This window comes from Ctenocephalides felis, unplaced genomic scaffold (assembly GCF_003426905.1).
Source record: "Ctenocephalides felis isolate EL2017-DRISC unplaced genomic scaffold, ASM342690v1 CF-g0.4_SCAFFOLD_03572, whole genome shotgun sequence".
Classification (NCBI taxonomy): Eukaryota; Metazoa; Arthropoda; class Insecta; order Siphonaptera; family Pulicidae; genus Ctenocephalides; species Ctenocephalides felis.
In genome coordinates, this window is record NW_020539726.1 from 15,474,671 (window position 1) to 15,498,315 (window position 23,645).

Sequence of the window (23,645 nt, forward strand, 5' to 3'; positions counted from 1 at the left end):
ATGGCTAGAAGATTGCAAATGTCAGGAGACGCTGGTAAAGTTCACGTGTCCAGAGCCACCATTGATGCGTGACGGGCGAGTATGACGTAACAGATGCACCAGGAGGGACATATTATATTGTCCCACCACCACGCAGAAGAAAAGTGAGTTTGTTTTAATTTATTAAAAAAACTATACAAAGGTACTTTGTTTCACTTAATATGTTGATTATATAAATCAGCATATGTCTGGTATATGCAAATATACATATAACATCTTTTTATATACATATATTTTAGTTTTATATACATATATAAATACAATGTTCTTATTCCTGCACACATATAACATACTATTTCCGTATGTTGCAGCAAAATGCTTCAAGATTGAATTAACTACTATCATAAATAATTTAAAATATTTTATACAAATACAATTAGGTAAAATTTAAGTTTATCCTAGTGGCGAGACAAATGATATTTCAAAGCATTTGTGTCTTTGACATTGATAAACAATTATCCCCTATTTGCAACATTATCATTTAACGCAGTTACTGGTGTGCAGAATATTTTGTTTGAAGTTCTAAAGATTAAAAAAATATTACTTTTTCGTTCATCTATAAAGTTCAAATAATTTGCTAAAGGCATAACGCCATACATTACTAACTTGTTTTCTAATTTACTAATTTTTATTATAGGCGCTCGCATTATGCACTTTGGAAATGAATGCACCACTGGGTACGCTGCAAAAACACGAATTATCTATTAGAAAAGTTGCGAGTATAAATCAATACTGCACAACATAAAATTTGGAGCGGAAATTCCATTTGCTTTCATCGGTGAAAATGAGAGTGCTAATGCACCAAGAGTTGATGCTGATTCTTCAGCTTCTAAAGTATGTTAGCATAAAATAATTTTGGAAATTAATACTAACTTGAAAATATTATACTGCTATGGACACTAATTTTTAATCAGTCTGATCTGATAATCCTATAGATATATTTCTTTAAAGTATTTATAATTCATGATTTTGAATGATACATAATCCTATTATTTCAAACCGTTGCAAGATTTTAATTATGACTAATTAAATGAGAATAATTACAAGGAATATGAAATAGGTTTAACTCACTGAAATAAAATTTGAGCTTCAACATTTTTTTTAAAAGTTGCCTTAATAAGAAAGATGGAAAAAAACTTAAAACAAAATATTTCAAATGTTGGTAATTTAATTTATTTGATAGTAAATTTTGATGATTTAATATGAACATAAATAATTTTTTTCAAAATTTTTACTCTGCATATTTTCACATTCCCATTATTGAATTTTTATTTGAAGAAAACAGGAATTATTTTTTTTGGAATAAAATTTAATTTAGAATATATGTTTTTAGGTTACTGGTGTTTCAAATCTAAGACCTTTCAAGAAAAGATCTTGCAATGTTCTAAGAAATCTGCATACAAGCAACCGCATTGATAGAAATCTAGCAACAGCCATAGAAGCTCAATACTTGGATTTAGAAAACGATGCTCAGATAGGATATCTGACTTTATGTCTTCGAGATAAGCAGAATGAAGCCATGGTATTTATAATTTTTAATAAATTACACATGCTTATTTGTAAAATATGTTTCAATAAGAAAGAATTATTATACTTATTCATTGGTAACTTTCCAGTATCGTCATGAATGTGACCCAGAATTTGCTGCATCTCTTTGGTGTTGCTTGATATTGGTTGTTTGTGGTGCAGGAATCCAAGGCCTTATGCTACCTAGAACTTTATTTTTACTACTGCTTTTCTTAACGGCCTTTGCCTGGGTCACTTCATTACTGATGTTATTACTAGCAGCAAGGTTACAATGGATATTCTGGGATGTTACTAAAAGTTTTACTTTAAGACTAGCGTTGACAATTTTTACTGTTTTACTTGTTTTCTCAGTATCAATTTTGAATGTGGTGAGTACATTATTCATTTATGATTTTATATTGAAATCAGTTTATATCTATATTGTTAAAAAAACATACTTTGTCTGTATACCTGATTAAATGTTAAAATAATGTTAGCGATTGGTAATCATCACAATAATAAATTGAATGTTTTTCTTATTTTTTGGATCTTAATCCTTTGTGTGTTTAAATAGCATTTTATTACCTACTTTCATTCTACTATATGGAAAGTTGATGTATAATTTTTTATTATATAATTAATTTTATTTTTCAGTTCACTTGTTTGCCCAATCCTTCATGTGAAATATCTCAGGCACATTCAGTTAATGATCATTTGTCTTGCCCAGTCCCTATATATGTACCCCTTGGAGGCATTCTATCAGGGTTAGCCGTAGCTGTATTTTTTAAATTATTACTATGGGCAAAATTATCTATTTTGATCTTCATCATGATTTGTTATACATTGTTTGTCCAGCTCTCTCATATTGATCTATTCCATTGTTATGATTCGATAGTCAGGTGAGTCATTGTATATTATGTTAACATGATGATAGTTCTATCAATAATTTATATTACTCAGACATTAAATTTGGATTTCTGAGAATATAATTCTTTTTGATACTATTTTTTTATCAAATAAATAATGTTTCTAAATTAATAATCTAATAAATTAACTACTCTGATCTAATTATTGTAATTAATTAGTGAAGAGGGATGAATATTAAAGAAAGTACTTTAATTGAAAGTATTTTTAAAGAGATTGACTTGATATTTGTTGATATTTTGAATAACAAAAACTTAAACCCTAATTTACATATGCAAATACTTGCTTATGTGAACATAATTAAGCTTTTGTTATTCCAAATTTGATTATTACTTATCAGAGACATTTCTACATATTTTTATTTAGACAAGTTTCATACATAATTTCTTATTTTGCAGATCATTAGTTCCAGCTCATACTTCAAGTCTGGTACAATTATTGATGTTTTTGGTTGCTTCTGGTCTTCATGGAAGATGTTTAGAGAGAGTTATGAGACTGTGTTACTTGAGAAAAAATGAGGCAAATCGTGCAAGACATGAGGCCAATGTTTTACAACAGTCTGGTGTTAGACTATTGCATGATCTCTTACCTCAGCATGTGACACAATTCTATTTAGAGAAACAAAGAAGACCAGGAAGCACAGTAAGATTTTGTTTGATGTATATGGACTCAACCCATTTTTTGGTTTTAACCAAAAAGCAATATAATATTGTTTTATATTATATAAACAATATAAAATTTTGTTTTGATAATTGTTTTATTTACATTCAATAGTGATGAATTACATTTTAAAACCATCTACAATGCCTTTGAAGTACAGTTCAGCCGCTTCTAAAAACTTTCATGATAATTTGCTATAATATTTTATTTATTGTGCAGGATCTCTATTGCGAAAGCTATGCTTATGTTGGAGTACTTTTTGCAACAGTGACAGATTACCATGAGTTCTGCACTGATATGGAAAGCAGCACCAATGGTCTAGATTGTTTGCGCCAATTAAATGAAATCATATGCGATTTTGATAAGGTTTGTTATAAAATATATATTTGTGTGTGTGTATTATTCTGAATAGTTATTTATGTAATATTTACTTTCATCACTTATAATTTTTATGATCATTTTAGCTGTTGCAAGAAGATTGTTTTGGAGCAATTGATAAGATCAAATGTTTTGGGTCCACATACATGGCTGCTGTGGGATTGAGTCCAGAACATAAGATTAATCATGGAGATAATAATTCAATAAGAAAATTTATTACTATTCTTCTCGATTTTACGCAAGCTATGCATGCTCGGCTTCTCACATTTAATACATCTACATATAGAAATTTTATGTTAAGAGCAGGTAATTATAATTTTCAATAATTTTATGAAATGTTAATATTATTAGGTGAATATGAAGCAGACTTTTTATTTAACATTTATTACTTATAACTATTATTCTTAGGTGTAAACATTGGTCCAGTAATAGCAGGTGTGATAGGAGCTAATAAACCTCAATATGACATATGGGGTGAAACTGTTAATATCGCCTACCACATGGACTCAACAGGTTTGGCTGGTCTCACACAGGTTACTGAAAATGTAGCTCATGTTATTCGAGATACACATTACAACTTCAAATGTAGAGGAATGGTGAAGATTAAAGGAAAGGGGGATACAATGACATACCTTGTTGTTGAAAGGCAAGACCATCAGTTTAGCACAGGTATATTAAACATTAGATTAACATTATTTTGTACGTAAAGAACGAAACTGAATATATTTGTTACATATCTTACTTTACAACTTTCTAAAATATTACTGAATGCATTTTATCAACATTTTCCATGTTGTCAGGAAGTTCTGTAATTTCTTAAACTGATACAAACATACACACACACAAACACACACTAAATCCCAATTCTTATTGATGAAGTTTATCATGTGTACGTATTGGGAAATTCATACAACTTACCTTTAGGGAAAATGCTACTTTCAACTAGTTTCCTTTGTATCCGTATTTAAAATTTTTCTGAACTACTAAACTATTTTTACTAGCACACAGTCATTTTATACATTTTTATATTATTCTTGTAACCACATTTTTTAGGTGCAACTTATGGCAGAGTGACACCTGGTAGAATAATAAACCATCAAATGATGAATCAACCCCTGCATCGTTATGAGCAATGTGTTCCTGCAAAATATGTTCAGCACTCAATGTTAAATCGGGGAAATTCTAACATGGGAGAAAGCAGTAGACTTTTACCTTATAGTGGAAACAATGGACCTCATATAGTTAAGGCAAGTATTATTTTAGATGTTAGGCATATATATATATATATACGAGGTGTGTTCAAAAAGTACCCGGAATTACTAATAATTAAATTTCGCGGGTCTGGAGTGTCTGATTGTCAAAATTTTTTTTTATTGTGTTGGTATACATGCCCCTAAAGTATGATGAAATTTTCAGCTATATTCACTGTTTACTTTGTCTGTGGTAGTCGCTAAGGTTCGACGTTGTTTTTCTGAGCTCGGCGATTTTTACAATGGAAGAATTGAAAAGTCAAAGAATTTGTATTAAATTTTGCGTAAAAAATGAAATAAAGTGTTGCAAAGTGCAAAAATTCACCAGATATGGCTCCGTGTGACTTTTTCCTATTCCCAAAGTTGAAGAGACCCATGAAAGGACGGCGGTTTTCCTCGATTGAAGAAAATCGCTGAGAGTGCTCAAGGACATATCAAAAAGTGAATATCAAGGGTGCTTCGAAAATTGGAAAAAACGCTGGCATAAGTGTATTATATCTGGGGGGGACTACTTTGAAGGGGACCACATTAATGTAGACGAATAAATAAATATTTTTTTGAAAAAACGAAAATTCCGGGTACTTTTTGAACAGACCTCGTATATATATATATATATATATATATATATATAAAATCTTAAATTTGATGTTGATATAATATATAATTTAAGTTAAAAAATATTACTATATTCATTTTTCCATTAGGTTCTACCTATGCAAAAGAACTGCCAACATGTGTATCACCCAGAGCCTTCTACACACACTATATTCGACCAAACAAATCAACAAGTACAAAGTAGTTTAAACCATTCGCAAATGGAGCCATTTCTTAAACCACTTCCTAAGCCTCCACTACCTGATCATGGCAAGTATTATATTTCCTTCTTTCGTTTTTTTTTTCTATTTTTGACATTAAATTAAAAAAGAGAAGTTTGTTTTCATAAAAAAATCCCATTTGCTATTTTTATGTTTTCTCGACGTTTCAAGCCATTCTGAATCGAATGAGATCAATTTTGGAAAAAGTTTGTGTGTGTGTTTGTATGTGAACAGATTTTTTGCCGTAAATCGACGTTTTTTTAAAAACGTCTGGACCGATTTCAAAAATTTCAAAGCCAATCGATATATTCTGATGTGGATTATCTTTTCTCAGTTCCGTACAGCGATCGGTCGAGCCGTTTTTTTGTAATTTGGAAAAAAGTGTTCTTTGGAAAAAACTTTTCGTCCACATTTAAGCTCATACTACCAAATCGATTTAAAAAAATCAAAAACTGGGTGGAAGATATTAGTTGGGAATGATACTGATTAATTTTAGGTGAAAATCTACCGAGCCGTTTTCTTGTAATTAACTGTTGAAAAAAAAATTAAGCCGATTTTTACGTAACTGTTTTTGGCGATATATATCATGGTCTTATAGAACTTACTGAAATATTACGACCTTACGACAATAGTTTTAAATTTTAAAAATTAATCAAAGTTTCAGAAAATGAGTATTTTTTTTTGATGTTTGTTAAAATTAAAATTAGACGGTTTACTTGGTATAACGATAGAATACTTGGTCTTAATGAACATACTAAACGATTAAAGTCCTACGGAAATTGGTTCAATTATAAAAATTATTGATTTGTGAAAATTTCCTTTTAGAAAATACTCCGAGTTAACGTGTTTGTTCACGTTCAATTATGTGTAATAAATCTACTCGGAATACTTTTAATCACTCATAAATAAAAAAATTAATTTATTTTTTATTGATTAAGTTGATTATTTACACAAATCCGGAAGTTCATGTAAATTGCTTCAAGGCAAAATACCAATACCAACTAGTTTTACATGTGTTTAGTTAACTTCCCACACGAGAAGTTTATGTTTTTGCCAAAAAATCTGACTTACTAATTTTGTTTTCTGGATATCATTCTGAATCATTTGAAACTCGAATTAGAAAAAGTGTGTGTGTGAACCAAATTTTGACTTTTCGTCAAAGTTTTTTCAAAAGTGGCTGAACCAATTTAAAAAAATTAAAGGCCAATCGATGAAACTCATTAAGGACGGATAGTTTTGAGAAACGATTTGCCGAGCCGTTTCTTTAGAGTTTTTAGAGAGAAAACTGCAGAATTCCTGAACTGATTTAAAAAACGATTCGGTTTGATTACTTTAGTTTTAGGTAAAGATTTTTGAGGCCTTTTCTTCATAAGTAGATGCTATTTTTTGTGTTAAACTAGTCCAAGACAAAATGTTACTCACACCTAGTTGAATATTATATTTTAATGTGTAAAACTATTAGATGTTAAACTTATAGTTTTTATCTTAACATTTAGTCTTCATGTTAAGACAATTTTCTATTTGAAGTTCTTAAGTAAGATTTTTATCTTACTTAAGAATTAGCTGCTTATGAAATCCGATCCATAAAACAAGTAATATTTTCAATAATATTATGGACGAACAATATTTATAATTACATAGTAACTAACAATGATGTAAAATATTATAATAATATAATTTATTAATAATTAATTTTTTTGTTAGTTTCTTCTTACCATATCCGTCGAAGTGAAGAACCATCTTCAATGCTAGATACTCGTGGATCATCCGTTGATGAATTAAGTTCTCACATGCAGTCTGCAACATCAACTAGTTCAAGCAGTTCTGATGAAAGTTACAGTAACACCGCACCGGACAGCCCAGTTAAAAAATGGTTATATCCTGGTGATATTCAGGTAGGTCAAAAATATAAGTCTCCAGAAATAAGAGTAAATTAGAAAGTAAATAATATATGTAGGTATATTTTTCGGTTGATCTGGTGAGCGGGCATTACATTAAGAAAAGTTGTATGAACTTTTATATGTTTCGTCTAACGTCCGCGCCGAAATTATATTGGATTGTTCGGAAAGTAACTTCGTTTTTTATAGATATTTTGGCACGTAATTTTGGTACAATAAACTAATATTTTGAAAAATTATGTTTTGTCAGTTTTGATCGAACATCTTTTGTCATACTTCTGGTATTAGCATAATTCCGAGATCATAAATTTTTTGGTCGTTATTGGCAAAAAACTGATCAAAGTGCTTTGTGACATGCTGATTTACGGTAAAGGTTTATTGCCTAAAAATTTTTTTAGTGACCGGAACAAATAATGATCCGATGATGGCAGGTTTGGAGAATATGATGAATGTGTCATTGGGTCCCATTTAAGCTACAAAAGCTAATGATGGCGACCGACCAAACTTATGTGAGGCCATGTGTAGTTTTGATGCAAGGTTTTAACAACCTTCTTTGTGGGTTAATTCTGACCTTTTCTATTGAAATATATCATTCATTTTATCCAGACATAAGGCATCCGAATTAACCGTTCTGTTATCCGGGAAAAGCAGAAAAATGAACAACTTTTTTTAAATCTTACCAAACATAGTGCATCACCTTTTTCTGACAAATTTAAGCTTTGCACCTGTTTTGAGTAGGTTCTTCTTTTTTGTTTCATCGGTAATTGGGCATGGACGTGTACTGTATTCTTTACATCCCATTAGATATTTCTAGTAATAATTCACTTCAAGACCTGATAATTTTTAGGACCTTTCAAAGGCGAATCTTGGATGCCAATTAATTAAAAATTGCGGACGCACGTTTCTTTCTATGAGAACTATAAATTGAGTTTCGTGGAAAATCGCAACCCTTTTGAGTAGTCATAAACTGTTAAATTTGATAAATTTTAACACAATGGGATCATGTATTGTTATTCGCTGGTTTGCATCAACGCCTTTCTCGCATCTTTATCAGTTTCAACCGTACTTCTTGGTCTTGGTACATCTTGGATATCAAAATACCAGGAATAAAATTTAGCATACCGATTTTGACACTGTTGTACTATCAACACGACATTTCCGTGCACATCGGTTAATTTCATTTTGACTTAAACAATATTTTATCTTTTTTATATTAAAAGAGTAAAATATGTCGAAAATGCTGCTTAATTATTTCCGTATTTAAAGTGGCATCATCCAAAAACTACTGCATGTGATTGATTAGAATATTTTAGACACAAGCTTTAAATATAATTAAATATAATTTTTCAAATCATATAATAATTATAGGGCTTAAGTGCAATGTTTGGTTCAAAAAAATATAGTTAAATTCTGGTGTTAAAAAAAAACGAAGTGACTTTCCGAACAACCTTATATATAATGTCATTAAATATTTAAGTAAATAAGTGATATTGGATTTTTAAGGGAATAACTATATTAATTAAAAATCAATTTCTGTAAGGTAAATTATGTTGAGTCAACATTTCTGTAAGGTAAATTATGTTGAGTCAACATAATTTAACTTACAGAATTTATTTTTAATTAATATAGTTATTCCATTTAAAATCCAATATCACTTATTATTGTTGACCATACGTCCCGGTTTGGCCAGGACAGTCGCGGATTTCCACCTTGTGTCCCTGATTTTTTAAAAACAATATTTGTCTCGGATTTAGATCTTTTGTCCCGGTTTTTTGAAAACTAATACGTAAATATTAATAATTTTTTATTGTATCCTTAAATAGCATTTGTTATTTTAAGGGGGTCTTCCTATGTGATGGGTTGAAAAAATCGATTTTTTTTTTCATAAATTGCTCCCTTAACATGTCTAGAATACGGTAGTAAAGCGATTTTAGGAAATTCGAAGTCGTTTTAAAGATACAGCAAGTAAAAGAAAGAGCGGTTCGAATAGTTTTTAACGGACTTGAAACTTTAAACGCGTTTTTCTCAAAACTGTATTTTTCAAACTTTCCTCCATTGTATCTCAGAAACGGCTGGATCGAATTACTTGAAATTTACAGGGCACACTCAATATATTTAAACGCATGGAATGAACTATTATCAATCGAAAATTTTCAAAACTTCGATTTTTTTATAGCAAAAAACAAAAAAAACGCCTAATTTGCAACTTTTATTTCAAATGTCTATCAAAAATCCAATTTTTTAACTTCCCGAAGGAGAAGTTTATGTTTTCATCAAAAAATCCGAATCGCTAATTTTATGTTTTCTCGACGTTTCGAGCCATTCTGAATCGAATGAGACCAAATTTGGAAAAAGTATGTGTGTGTGTGTGTGTGTGTGTGTGTGTATGTGTGTGTGTGTGTGTGTGTGAACAGATTTTTTGCCGTAAATCGACGTTTTCTCCAAAACGGCTGGACCGATTTCAAAAATTTAAAAGCCATTTGATGTATCTCGATGAAGACTATCGTCTCTGAGTTTTGTGCGGCGATCGGCCGGGCCGTTTCTTTGTAAATTGCAGAAAAGTGAAAAATTTTTCGTCCACGTTTTAGCCCGCAATTCTGAATCGATTCTGAAAATTCAAAAACCGTTCGATAGATATTGGTTGGGAATCGTGCTGATTAGTTTTTGGTAAAGATCGGCCGGGCCGTTTTCTTGTAAAAAAGTTTTTTAAAAAAAATTTCGACGATTTTTATGATTTTTTTTGACGGTAGATACCATAGTTTTCTAGGTCATACTAAAATATTACGGCCCTACGACAACTGGTTCAGCTTTAAAAATTCGTCAAAGTTTGCAAAAATCAGTATGGTCTTTTTGGCATTTGTCAAAATTAGAATTTTCATCGACGTTTTCTCAAAAACGCCTGAACCGATTTCAGATATTTAAAAAGCATTTGATGTATCTCGATGAGGATTATCGTTTCTCAGTTTTGTGCGACGATCGGCCGAACCGTTTCTTTGTAATTTGGAAAAAAGTGTTAAACTTTTCGTCCACATTTACGCCCATCCTACCGAACCGATTTTAAAAAATCAAAAACTGTTCGAAAGATATTAGTTGGGAATGGTGCTGATTAGTTTTAGGTAAAAATCTACCGAGCCGTTTTCTTGCAATTAACTGTTGAAAAAAAGTGTTAAATTTTCGTCCACATTTACGCCCATCCTACCGAACCGATTTTAAAAAATCAAAAACTGTTCGAAAGATATTAGTTGGGAATGGTGCTGATTAGTTTTAGGTGAAAATTTACCGAGCCGTTTTCTTGCAATTAACTGTTGAAAAAAAGTGTTAAATTTTCGTCCACATTTACGCCCATCCTACCGAACCGATTTTAAAAAATCAAAAACTGTTCGAAAGATATTAGTTGAGAATGGTGCTGATTAGTTTTAGGTGAAAATCTACCGAGCCGTTTTCTTGCAATTAACTGTTGAAAAAAAGTGTTAAATTTTCGTCCACATTTACGCCCATCCTACCGAACCGATTTTAAAAAATCAAAAACTGTTCGAAAGATATTAGTTGGGAATGGTGCTGATTAGTTTTAGGTGAAAATCTACCGAGCCGTTTTCTTGCAATTAACTGTTGAAAAAAAGTGTTAAATTTTCGTCCACATTTACGCCCATCCTACCGAACCGATTTTAAAAAATCAAAAACTGTTCGAAAGATATTAGTTGGGAATGATGCTGATTAATTTTAGGTGAAAATCTACCGAGCCGTTTTCTTGTAATTGAATGTTGAAAAAAAAGTGTTAAATTTTCGTCCACATTTAAGCTCATCCTACCGAACCGATTTTAAAAAATCAAAAACTGTTCGAAAGATATTAGTTGGGAATGGTGCTGATTAGTTTTAGGTGAAAATCTACCGAGCCGTTTTCTTGCAATTAACTGTTGAAAAAAAGTGTTAAATTTTCGTCCACATTTACGCCCATCCTACCGAACCGATTTTAAAAAATCAAAAACTGTTCGAAAGATATTAGTTGGGAATGATGCTGATTAATTTTAGGTGAAAATCTACCGAGCCGTTTTCTTGTAATTGAATGTTGAAAAAAAAGTGTTAAATTTTCGTCCACATTTAAGCTCATCCTACCGAACCGATTTTAAAAAATCAAAAACTGTTCGAAAGATATCATTTGGGAATGATGCTGATTAATTTTAGGTGAAAATCTACCGAGCCGTTTTCTTGTAATGAACTGTTGAAAAAAAAATTGAAGTCGATTTTCATGGAACTTTTTTTGGCGATATACATCATGGTCTTATAGAACTTACTGTAATGCTACGGCCTTACAACAAGTAGTTTAATTTTAAAAATTCGTCAAACTTTGCTAAAATTATTATCATTTTTTTTTAAAGTAGGATTGATGAAGTATATTATTTACACATTTTTTTGATCAAGTCGATTATTTACACATATCGGGAAGTTCATGTAATTTGCCTCAAGGCTAAATACCAAACCAACTAGTTTCATTTTCATTTGATTATAGGTAATTTCGTGCTTTTAAGCCTACAAATTAAAACGCCGTTTGTTATTTTTTTTCGGATAAGCCGATCAGCCGGAATCGTGGAGGAAGTGGGAGCTCTTTTTTTCGAGGCGGAGGTGTTCAGAGCGCTGTAACTCTAGTTTGACTGAATATTTTTAGCTGAAATTTTATATTTATATGTCCAAATATGTGTTAATAAATGATAAAAAACTTGAAGCTCTAAATATTTACTGGTCGTAGAAAAAAACTCCTAAAATATCCTTAAAAAACAGGCCGTCACATAGGAAGACCCTCTTAAGAATCTTCTCGTCCCGTCCCAGATTAGCATAATTATAAATTGTTACCCTGGTTCTGGCTTAAAAAAATATGGTCATATTTTAATGCTTTAATAAAGCTCAATATAACAATTGATTTCTACTAGATTTACTTAAATTGATTTATAAACTTATAAACAGTTAAAGGTAAAATGGTTTTTACTCACTGCTCTTTTTGATATTAAATACTTCAGAAATTATTTTATTTTATTTTTCTTATTATTTATATGTGAACTAAATTAAATAACTTACGTATATTAATATATGTTTTTTACAAAATTATAGCCAGATACTGGTTGGTCAACTGAATCAGAGAAACTTGAGCCTCCAAATTGGATGCCTTCGCTACTGCCTTTACCTTCTGGCGCACTTATGCAAATCGCAGCAGGTAATTCTGATGTTTTAATATGTACGATAAGTTAGATGTCGTAAGCATGAATATTTTGATTTAATGTGTTAACTATTCAATACATTGCGAGAATTTTTATATGGAAGGGGTAGAAGACCATAACTATTGATAATGTTATTCAAATATTATATGAATGTTAATCAGGTGGAGATAGTACGACGACTGCTGGCTCAGTAGCTCCACCATGTGAAGTGGAAGCAGGTTATAGTTGCAAAAGTTTTGAATATTTGGCCAATAACGATTTGATCAGTAAGATCAATGACAATGGAAGTGGAAAGCGTAAACAAAATCAAGTCTCTGAGTCATCAACAACAACACAAGTTGGCAATCCACAAGGTGGAAGTGGACAATTTGAACGAGAAATACGACGCTTGTTCGAACGCAGGCAATGGCCGTTGGCAGGGGAAGGCGTATCACATTCTGTGGGTTTGGCAGCTATTCAAGAATTGGCTAGAAGTCAAGAACCTAGGTAAGAGTTTGTTATATGCAGCTGATGTAATGTCATATAGGAAATGAGATGCTTTTTATTTTTAAAATATAAAATTATAAATAACTTTGTTTGATATGTAAAAATATTGTTATTTTGAAATATAATTATTGGCCTAACTGACGTTTCTTGTTAAATAAAAAGGGGCAGCGAATCTGTTTGTGGATCTGTTGAGGATAATACAGAGGGCGATCAAGAGGAACAAGTAAGTTTCGAGTCTTACAGCTTGTTTTTATTTATTGTTATACTAACATTGTATTTATTTTTGAAGGTTTCAACAAGAGACTGTAGTCATTCTGAATGGTCAGATGATGAAGAAAATGAGGATGGAAATACAAACAATGAACAAGAATGCCCAGACAGAGAATCTAATGGTTATACAACGGATGAGCAGGGTTTGGAAAATGTATCTTTGCTCAATGAAGCTGGTCTCACTGATGCTGAAGGTAATATTATTAGTAAATATATAATATAACATTGTGCCTTAAGGCAAATTGCTGGTACATTATCAAAATATCTATAAAATATTAAATAATTTGATGTACATATGTCCAATAAACATTTTTGACCGCCAAATGACATATTTTTAACTTATTTTTATTGAGACCTACTCTGGGTCTACTTTTCCAAAAAATTAATAAGTCTTCATCTTATCAATACAAGCAAAATGTTTTTTGAATGATTAAAATCGGACGCTCCGTTCTCTTAAACACTGAGTTACCGTTTTTAGCTTTTTTTGCCCCGTATCTTCCGAACGGCTAGACCTGCCTTCGCCAAAAACTAATCCTTATCAATACGATTTGAATGTTTTTTGAATTATTGAAAATCGGTTGATTAGTGTTCTCGAAATTGTCGACGAAAATTTGTATCCGCATACACGCATATACACACATACATCCATTTTTTCTAAGGTATGGCAAAATATTCAGAAACCTTTGAAACGTAAAGATATATAAAAATTTTCATTTTCGATTTTTTTGTGAATACTATAGCTTACCCTACGGGAAGTTAATTAGGGCTATTTCATAAATTTATCCAAGGAATAAAAGATTAGATGCAGTTCAAAGATTAGTAATAGTAGAGGAGTGATGGAGGGATAGGCAAGAGATTAAATTTATTTTTGAGAGCTATGCATTTTTTATGTATCATATAATACGCTGACAATAATATTGAAATATTATTAATCAAGTACCATTAATTCAGGAATGGCATTATATTAATCTGCACCATTAATTTTTGCAGGTGCTCTAAGTGATGTGAATTCAATATATCATCACCCAGATCATGAAAATGGTTCAATTTCATCTCGAAGTAGTTCCAGAGCTATCAGCCTGGATTCTCTAAGTGGTATGTACTGTGACTCAGAAGGAGTGGATGGTTGGCCCGGATTAGCTCTTCTGGATATACGGTCCGTAAGCGAAAGCATCACAAAGAAATTTGGCTGCTCTGATAGTATTAATGTAGATACTGATTTATAGTAAGTAGTATTTTATAACTATAATTAATTAAACTATTGACATTTGTATAATTATGGTGAACTTTAGGACAATGTATATAAATATATATTTATATATGTGGATTAACTTATTCATATTGAAGTATTTAGTGTGTTGTGAACATTTACAAAAAACTAATTTAAAATAATCACATTAGTGATATTCATCACTATAATTTCAATTAATTAAAATAATTGCTGATATAAAATATAGTTGTCGAGTATAACACATATGTAAATAGTTGCGCCCATAGCTGGGATCAAAGTTTTGAAAAATTGATTCTGATGGTTTAACAAAAAGTTCAACATTATATTCTAATTTTTAAAATTTAGTAACAGATTCAACAATTTTAACAAGAGTAATCATATAAGATCAAAATTATTATGGTGACTGTAGTGCCAATATTTTAATTTTCTTATTTTAGGTATATTCAAATATAATTTGAAAATTAAAGAATCAAAAATCTTTGTTAATACTTAAGTAAATTGTATAAGGACATATTAGAACATGATCCTCTTTTAGGAGGTTATTTTAATCGTTCTTACGCAATTAATATTCATATTTATTTAAAATCATGAAACACTGTCATGCGCTTAGGGACATAAAAAATTAGTTGTGAATTAGAACTAATCTAATGATGTAAAATTATTATATATATATATATATATATATATATATATTTGTTATAAATGAATTAATTATGAGGAATGTAATAAATAATTATTAAACAAAAAATTACGTCACATTTTTGTATAATAATTATTTTTTACATTCTTGATATAATTTTTTCATGTTTAAACAAATTCTTTAAGATAGCTTCCTGTGGTTTATCTTTGTGTCTATTAAATAAGGTAGTATTTTATAAATAATGGTTTTCAAATACTGCTTTCAAGCAATTCTTTAAATTAAAATTAAAATGATTAAACTTAAGGCTCTCGTCTTATAAATATTCTTTTATTAAAGATATAATACGAAATTCGGCTAAAGTTGATACTTAATATAATATTTGTCATTTATCATTGGTTATTTGTAGATTTATACTATGGTATTTATATTATATTGACCTAGAATGAACGCGATCTTGATTGCAGCCATACAACGTATAGTATTTTTTATTTATAAATAAGTTTAATAATGTTTTTTATAAGGCTCTGGCATATTTCTATGGTTAGATAAATTTTTGATACCCATAAATTTTGAGTCTGCCATTGGAGAAAGATGAGAGAGCTTTATTAAATAAAATCATTATAAATTATTAGATAATGCTAGCACTAGCAGCATTTTGCATATATTTGTAAATGAATATGCCAAATTTGCCAAAACGCGTTTTTCTATTAAAGAGATAGATAATAATTATGATGATAAGTATTAACATTTAAATTTATTTATTATGATACGATTAAATTTAATACTTCTTCTTTAATATTCTTCAAAAAGCGTGTCGTTGGGTTATTACCCAATTTTGAGGAGTAAAAACATTTATCAACAGTACAAATTATCAGTCTTGCAATAATATACTGAGATATTCTGTCTATAAACATATCAATGAGCAAATAGAGCCATTAATTTATTTACAGATATTTCAATAAATATTAAACTGTATTATTATACATTGTATCGTATATTATTTATTCATTGCTTTAATTTAGTTTCTAACAGTTAAAATATATGCATTTTAGTAAAATTATGTAATTTACAATGTAGTATTAAAAATTATTAATCAAAATATGAATTAAATCGTGTACTTATGAGAATAGTCCATTTTGAAAATGTCTTAGAGACCTTAACTTTTGAAAATAATTTAATCATTTTTAAATTATCTTATATTTATGTTGATTTATGCAATTTGAGCAATGCTTTAAGGATTAATAAATATATAGTAATATAAATAATTTTGAAATTATTCTAGAAATTAATCTATTAAACTATTACGATATATGCAGCTTCATCGAAAAATGGGCTTTTTTGTATGTGTACTTATAACTTATACATATATATAGTTATATTAATCCGAAAATTATTATATAGAGCGTATTAATTATTTATTGTATATTGCAATGTGTTATGACATAGTCTTAATTAAAATATTACTCGGTGCAATACTAATGTGAAATGTTCACTAATTTTATGTTCTTAACATTTGGCCTAATACAGGCGATTAAGTTCTACTAATATCATATGTAATAATAAATGAGTGTAAATAAAATATATTTATCACAGTTGATTTTACACGTGATGGACAAAATAAAGCATTTTATGTATGTCTTCAAGAATTGCTTCTCATTTTAGTCTACTTTTTTCTAGGCCCACTCGTTACAAAAAATGTCGAAACGTATGATACCATATAACTTTTTCAATTCTTTTTTATTCATGAATTTATTTATGGTTTTTGAAAATGTTCTACAAGAATTTCCAAGTACACACACAAAAATATATATTATATAGCGATTCGCAGGTTGCGAATAATCAAATTGTCATGTCTTCTTTCGTTGTCACACCACCGAACTATTTTTAAATTCTTATTTTCCATCCAAACTTTTTAGGACATCCAAAAAATTCAGTAAGTTCTGTAATTTGTTTGCAAGAGTATTTTTAACTTTCCGAAGGGGAAGTTTTTTTTTCATAAAAAAAATCGATTCGCTAATTTTATGTTTTCTCGACGTTTCAAGCCATTCTGAATCGAATGAGACCAAATTTGGAAATAGTATGTGTGTGTGTATGTGAACAGATTTTTTGCCGTAAATCGACGTTTTCTCAAAAACGACAGGACCGATTTCAAAAATTTAAAAGCTATTCAATGTATCTCGATGAGGACTATCGTTTGTCAGTTTTGCGCTACGATCGGCCGAACCGTTTCTTTGTAAATCGCAGAAAAGTGAAAAAATATTTTTTCATGCAATTACTGCAATTCTGAATCTATTTTAAAAATTCAAAAACCGTTTGAAAGATATTAGTTGGGAATGATACTGATTATATAGTTTTAGGTGAAAATCTACCGAGCCGTTTTCTTGTAATTAACTGTTGAAAAAAAAATTTAGCCGATTTTTATGGAACTTTTTTTGGCGATTTATATCATGGTCGTATAGAACTTACTGAAATATTACGGCCTTACGACAAGTAGCAATTTTAAAAATTTATCAAAGTTTGAGAAAATAAGTATAGTTTTTTTGACGTTTGTTAAAATTAAAATTAGACGATTTACTTATGATATAACGATAGAGTACTTGGTCTTAATGAACACACTAAACCATTAAAGTCCTACGGAAACTGGTTCAATTATAAAACAAATTATTGATTTTTGAAAATTTGTTTTTAGAAACGTGTTCGTTCTTTTTCAATTATGTGTAATAAATCCACTCGGAATACTTTTAATCACTCATAAATTTATTAGTTTTGCATTGATTAAGTCGATTATTTACACATATCGGGAAGTTCATGTAACTTTCCTCAAGGCAAAATACCAACACCGACTATAGTTAAATTTTCAATTGTTTCTAATGCATGTATAATATTAATATTTGGGTTTTGAAACATTTTACTTATTTTGGGTATATTATTAATATCCGCGATAAAATCGCGCGATTTATTCTATTGAGATAATAATGCCAAGAGAGCAAAAAAATCTTTCATTAATAAATACAATACTGGTACTTGAATCATGTTGGATTTTTGAAATTTAATTTTCAATATTTGAAATATCCAAAATTTCATCGTAAACTCTTCTCTTAATTCATATCGTAAGGGCCGAATTGTATTCCTTTACTTTCACATCGTGTATCAGACTCTTGTTTTAAAGTGAACTTTTTAACGTATTTTAAAAGCATTGCCCAAATTCAATGAAATTGAAAAAACTATAGTATGAATTTCATATCCGAATCTCGTTTTGGCGCCCCCTAAAGCGTGCGCCCGCATTTTTGCATCGCATTCTATGTAGGACCGGCTCTGTATATATATATATATATATATATATATATATATATATATATAATTCTCTCGTGCCATAAATTTCTTCACAATTTATGTTAATTATCACATTGCTAAGGGCTAGCCACTTTTTATTTTTTAATTTTTGAATCAAGTTTTTTTATTCCATTTTGTATAATTCGTAATTAAAAATGACATCAGCCTTAAATTATTACCCTCTGGACTACAAACCTCTATTTTTATTTTTGAGAAATTTTAACTCCAAGGGCCCACTAAACAAATTTATATTTATAGGAGGCCTCAAGAATTCTCACGCTGCGCTTCTGCTGCCTCAATATATTTGATAATATAGGTATACTTATATAATAAATAATTATCTTAATATTTCAAGCCATAATGTTTATATGTTAAAGATGCGCGCGTCGTGGGCATTTATATTCAGATACTTTTATTGATCTAACAAATGTTTTCCAAACAACTGTTAAAAAAATCAGTTCAATTATAAAACAGTGAATAATGGAGGAAAGCGAGCAACCTCAAAAAGAGTTTCACGGTATGTGGTAAATTATTTTTATATCATATTTTATTTGAAAATAGTATTACTTTTATGTTAATTGGTATGTAGATAATAAACGTACCAGTATGTTTTGACCATTAGTTGTATGACTGTATATTTAAATATATTTATACATTTGCATATCTTTTCATGTTTAATTTCGATTTACTGAAGTATGAAAAACATTTCTTTCAGTCGATATCACCAATGATTTAGAACGACGTGTTGCTGATGCATTTTGTGTTTTCGATCATGCTGGGAACAAGAGTGTTGACGTTAGAGAAATTGGAACTATATTAAGAGCTCTAGGTAATATATTATATGTCTACATATGTTTTAAATAAAAAACATCAAATGGTTAATACTGATTTTGGGTATTACAGGTTGCGTACCAACTGAGGCTGAAGTTCAAGATATAATATTAAGAACGGAAGATCGGGATTGTTCTGGTATAATACACTTAGCGAACTTTTTGCCTTATGTTTGTGAATTGATCAATGATCATAAGTAAGTTTATGACTTTTTATGAAAAATGCATTTTAATTTTTTTTAGAAAAAAGTTAGAAATATTAGAAATAATTATTTCTAATTAATTCAAATAATTCTAAGAAAGAGAATGATATGATTTAAGAAAAAGGACTCTATGCATATTAAGAAACGAACTGGATGGATATGAAAAAAAAACATATTGAGAGAATATTCAGATATTTAAAAAGTTATTGTAATTTTATTAAACTTTTAATTTATTTTAAAATATATTAAAAATTTAATAAAATTACAATAACTTTTTAAATATCTGAATATTGCATCTAATCAAACTTTTTCATATCCATCGAGTTCGTTTCTTAATATGCATAGAGTCTTTTTTCTTAGCTTATATCATTCTCTTTCTTGGTTGAATTGATTGGAATATTAACGGATCAGTTTTTTCTCTTTTACTAACAATTCATTTCAATTTAATTCATTTTCTCGATGAATAAATTAATGTATTTTTTTAGCATCGCTTCGTATTCTTTTTAATATCGCCTCCAGTTGATACCATTTTTATTTTTATCTTTGCTTGTCTTTATGAAATATTTAAACTGAATTCTTTCCAGAATGCAACCAGCCACGCCAGAGAAACTTTTAGAAGCATTTAAAGTATTAGATAAAGATAATAAAGGATTTCTGGACAGAGCCTATCTCACTGAGCTGGTGACACATGAGTGTGAACCTCTAATACAAGTAATTTTTAATTTAATAATAATATTAATTATTATTAGAAAAATTATAATCAAAATATTTATTCATTGCCATATTTATTTCATCTACATTTTTAACTTCCCGAAGGAAAAGTTTATATATGTTGTCATCAAAAAATTCGAATCGCTAATTTTATGTTTTTTCGACGTTTCAAGCCATTCTGAATCGAATGAGACCAAATTTAGAAAATGTATGTGTGTGTATGTGAACAGATTTTTCACCGTACATCGACGTTTTCTCAAAAACGGCTGGACTGATTTCAAAATTTTAAAAGCCATTCGATGTATCTCGATGATGACTACAGTGTTTATCAATTTTTTGCGACGATCAGCCAAGCCGTTTCTTTGTAAATAGCAGAAAATCGAACATATTTCGTCCACGTTTTAGCCCGCAATTCTGAATCGATTTTGAAAATTCAAAACCGCTCGCATGATATTGGTTGGGAATCGTGCTGATTACTTTTTGGTAAAGATCGGACGGGCCGTTTTCTTGTAATAAATTGTTAAAAAAAAAAATTCAACGAGTTTAACACTAGAAAGATGGACGCAGTCATTTTGTCTGTTTTTCATTTTCAATCAAAAAAATAACTGTGTATTTGAAGTCGCAGCTTTGTGATTTTTTTTGACTTTTTATATAACATATAAATGCTTATATAAATCGTATTATTTGCCTTATCTCACTTTCATTTCCTATATTCTTACATATTATGCCAGCATGGACGGAAAACAGTCATTTTGACTGCTATAGAAATTTTACATTACAAACAGCTTTGTTATTGTATTGCAAATCGTTATCTCGCGTGCATTCATCTCGAATAAGCGATAATGCATTTGTTACATAGAAATAACCGAATTTTGGTAAGTATTGACATTGGACCGGTCTTTTTCACGTAGTAACTTTCAGTATAACGCGTTGCTCAGTTGATTTTTTAGAGCTTATAAATAATATGTCGAAGAGAAGTGAATTATTGCAAACGCTAACAAACATAAGTGAAGAGTGTTCCGACATAGAATCAAATGCTGAAAATTAGGCACAATCATTTGAAGATGAATCGGATTATGTTCCACGTGAATCATCTGATTCAGAGGGTAGCGATGAAGAGGTGATCCCTATATTGATGGAAATGAAAGTGCCATCCGTGTACCCAAGAGAAGGTGTAGGGTGCTAACTAGTGACTCAGAAACTGATGAAAGCATTCAAGAAACGGAAACAGCTGCCGATGGTACTGTATGGACCAAAATTGCCGAAGGTGATACTCCAGGAAGGTCATCATCTACTTGTGTTTCCAAAAGGGCCAACAAGATACGCAAAAAGGAATTTTATAAAAGGTGATCTTGTCAGTGAATTTTCGTTGATAATAGATAATTATATTATCAAACACATAAAAAAGTGCAAAGAAGAAGAAATATACCGTAAAATCTAGTTCACGTAGGTGGCCCCTGCAAATCTTTTTCAATATTTTGGATTTGGCTGCAATAAATGCTTGGATTCTTTACAAGGAAGCGACAGCAATAAAAATCCAAAGAAAACAGTTTTTGTTTGAATTGGCAGAACAGCTTTCCACGACATCAAAAAAAAAAAAAATCAAAGGAAAATGATGACCCACAGACATCAAATACCAATAAAAGAAAATTTTGCCAAATAAGACTTTGTCATAATAAAGTTGCAACAAATATGTGTGCGAAAAATGTACTCATAAAAAGATGATGAATGTACTCAGAAAAAGAAGTTATATTTGCATGAATTGTAAGAGTAATTAACTTTTTGTTTTCAGATGAACTATTTTTTTTATTTTTAGCACTCATAGATAACTTATATAAATGTAAATGATACATGAAATATTAAAAATTAATTTTAAACAAATTTCTAAACGCATTATTTATTTTTTTCATGACGCAGTCATTTTGACTGTTTGCAGGCAATGTTGGTATACTCATATCATCCGTCTTTCTAGTGTTAATAATTTTTTTTTGACGGTAGATACCATAGTCTTTATCATACTAAAATATTACGGCCCTACGACAAGTCGTTCAATTTAAAAAAATCATCAACATTTGAAAAAATTATAGCAGCGTTTTTCTAGACGTTTGTTAAAATTAGAGATTTTACTTGTTATGGCGATATAGTACCTGGTCTTAATAAACTTAATAAATAATTACGGAAACTAGTATAATTATAAAAATTTATTCAATTTTGAACATTTGCTTTTAGAAAGCACTCGGACTGGCATTAGACATGTGTTCGATTTTCAATAATTTTACTTGGAATACTTATAAATCATTCATAAATTAATTTATTCATTATTGACTAAGTCGATATCGGGAAGTTCATGCAACTTGCTTTAAGGCAAAATATCACTTACAACTAGTTATATAGTTCTAATAGACTTAAATTTGTACATGGGTATACATATATTATATTTGCACACACACACACACACATCACACATGCATGCATATATATATATCGTCCCACAAGAACTTACTTATATATATATATATATATATATATATATATATATATATATATAACTATTTTTTTTGGAACAAAGGAAGAACTTGATGAAATGATGGTAGCAGCTGTTGATTCAGCTACTGATACTATTCCGTATGAATATTACATAAACCAGTTAATGGTAAGTGTGTATTTATCTATAGATAGAATCCAACATAAATTTTATATTCTATTTGTATTTTTTATATAAAATCTCTTATTAAACTTCTCTTAAATAGGTTGAAACAGATCAGTAAATAATAATTCATGAGTGCACAAAATCAAATCAATTATATATCTAGTATTAAGGAATCATATTCCAATTGAGCAAGAACAAACAAATGACAAGATACAATTCATATAGTGAATTATAAATTTAAATCCTAAAAATGCAGTGCAAAACACAGTGGCAAGAAAAGATGTGCTATATGCAGATGCTTATTTTAGAAGTGCAGCATGAATATTGACCTATCCAGGTAATAAATATTAGAATATTTCAAATTCTTAGAGTTAGTTATTAATTAATGATATTTTAAATTAGAAGAATTATACAAATAATATTTGAATAAAAATAGAATTTATGCTTATATATTATACACCACATAATAAACTTTGCATTTCAAAAAATAAAGAATTCAATAGAAAACTTTGTATTACTAAATATTAATAATATAAAAATTTCACAATGCAAAATATAGATTAAAATTGTAACTTACAATACATTCTGAAAAAATGCATTAATTATGCCTG

General features: G+C 29.6%; 2 protein-coding genes across 2 annotated transcripts; both read left to right on the forward strand.

Moving 5' to 3' along the window:
• Nucleotides 1-798: 798 nt before the first annotated feature.
• LOC113388158 (Ca(2+)/calmodulin-responsive adenylate cyclase-like) lies at nt 799-14,725 on the forward strand. Its single transcript, XM_026625560.1, has 16 exons — nt 799-873; nt 1,373-1,561; nt 1,656-1,934; nt 2,200-2,309; nt 2,868-3,111; nt 3,349-3,495; nt 3,594-3,813; nt 3,916-4,176; nt 4,561-4,754; nt 5,462-5,621; nt 7,277-7,467; nt 12,574-12,676; nt 12,842-13,166; nt 13,329-13,389; nt 13,456-13,630; nt 14,427-14,725. The coding sequence occupies exons 2-16, from the start codon at nt 1,559-1,561 to the stop codon at nt 14,660-14,662; spliced, it is 2,709 nt and encodes a 902-aa protein (XP_026481345.1). The 5' UTR covers nt 799-873; nt 1,373-1,558; the 3' UTR covers nt 14,663-14,725.
• Nucleotides 14,726-19,120: 4,395 nt separating this feature from the next.
• Nucleotides 19,121-23,384, forward strand: LOC113388159 (dynein regulatory complex protein 8-like). Its single transcript, XM_026625561.1, has 6 exons — nt 19,121-19,157; nt 19,356-19,469; nt 19,544-19,667; nt 20,258-20,384; nt 22,954-23,037; nt 23,135-23,384. Exons 1-6 carry the CDS (start codon nt 19,121-19,123, stop codon nt 23,150-23,152), a joined length of 504 nt encoding a protein of 167 aa, XP_026481346.1. The 3' UTR covers nt 23,153-23,384.
• The last annotated feature ends 261 nt before the right edge of the window (nt 23,385-23,645 follow it).

What these genes read in the sequence shown, in the direction of transcription:
- LOC113388158 (XM_026625560.1), top strand. An exon ending in CTTGGAGGCATTCTATCAGG is followed by an intron (nt 2,310 to 2,867) that starts GTTAGCCGTAGC and finishes CTTATTTTGCAG; the next exon opens with ATCATTAGTTCCAGCTCATA. An exon ending in TGGTCTCACTGATGCTGAAG is followed by an intron (nt 13,631 to 14,426) that starts GTAATATTATTA and finishes TAATTTTTGCAG; the next exon opens with GTGCTCTAAGTGATGTGAAT.
- LOC113388159 (XM_026625561.1), top strand. Translation starts at nt 19,121, where the DNA reads ATGGAGGAAAGCGAGCAACCTCAAAAAGAGTTTCACG. An exon ending in ACCTCAAAAAGAGTTTCACG is followed by an intron (nt 19,158 to 19,355) that starts GTATGTGGTAAA and finishes CATTTCTTTCAG; the next exon opens with TCGATATCACCAATGATTTA. An exon ending in AACTATATTAAGAGCTCTAG is followed by an intron (nt 19,470 to 19,543) that starts GTAATATATTAT and finishes TGGGTATTACAG; the next exon opens with GTTGCGTACCAACTGAGGCT.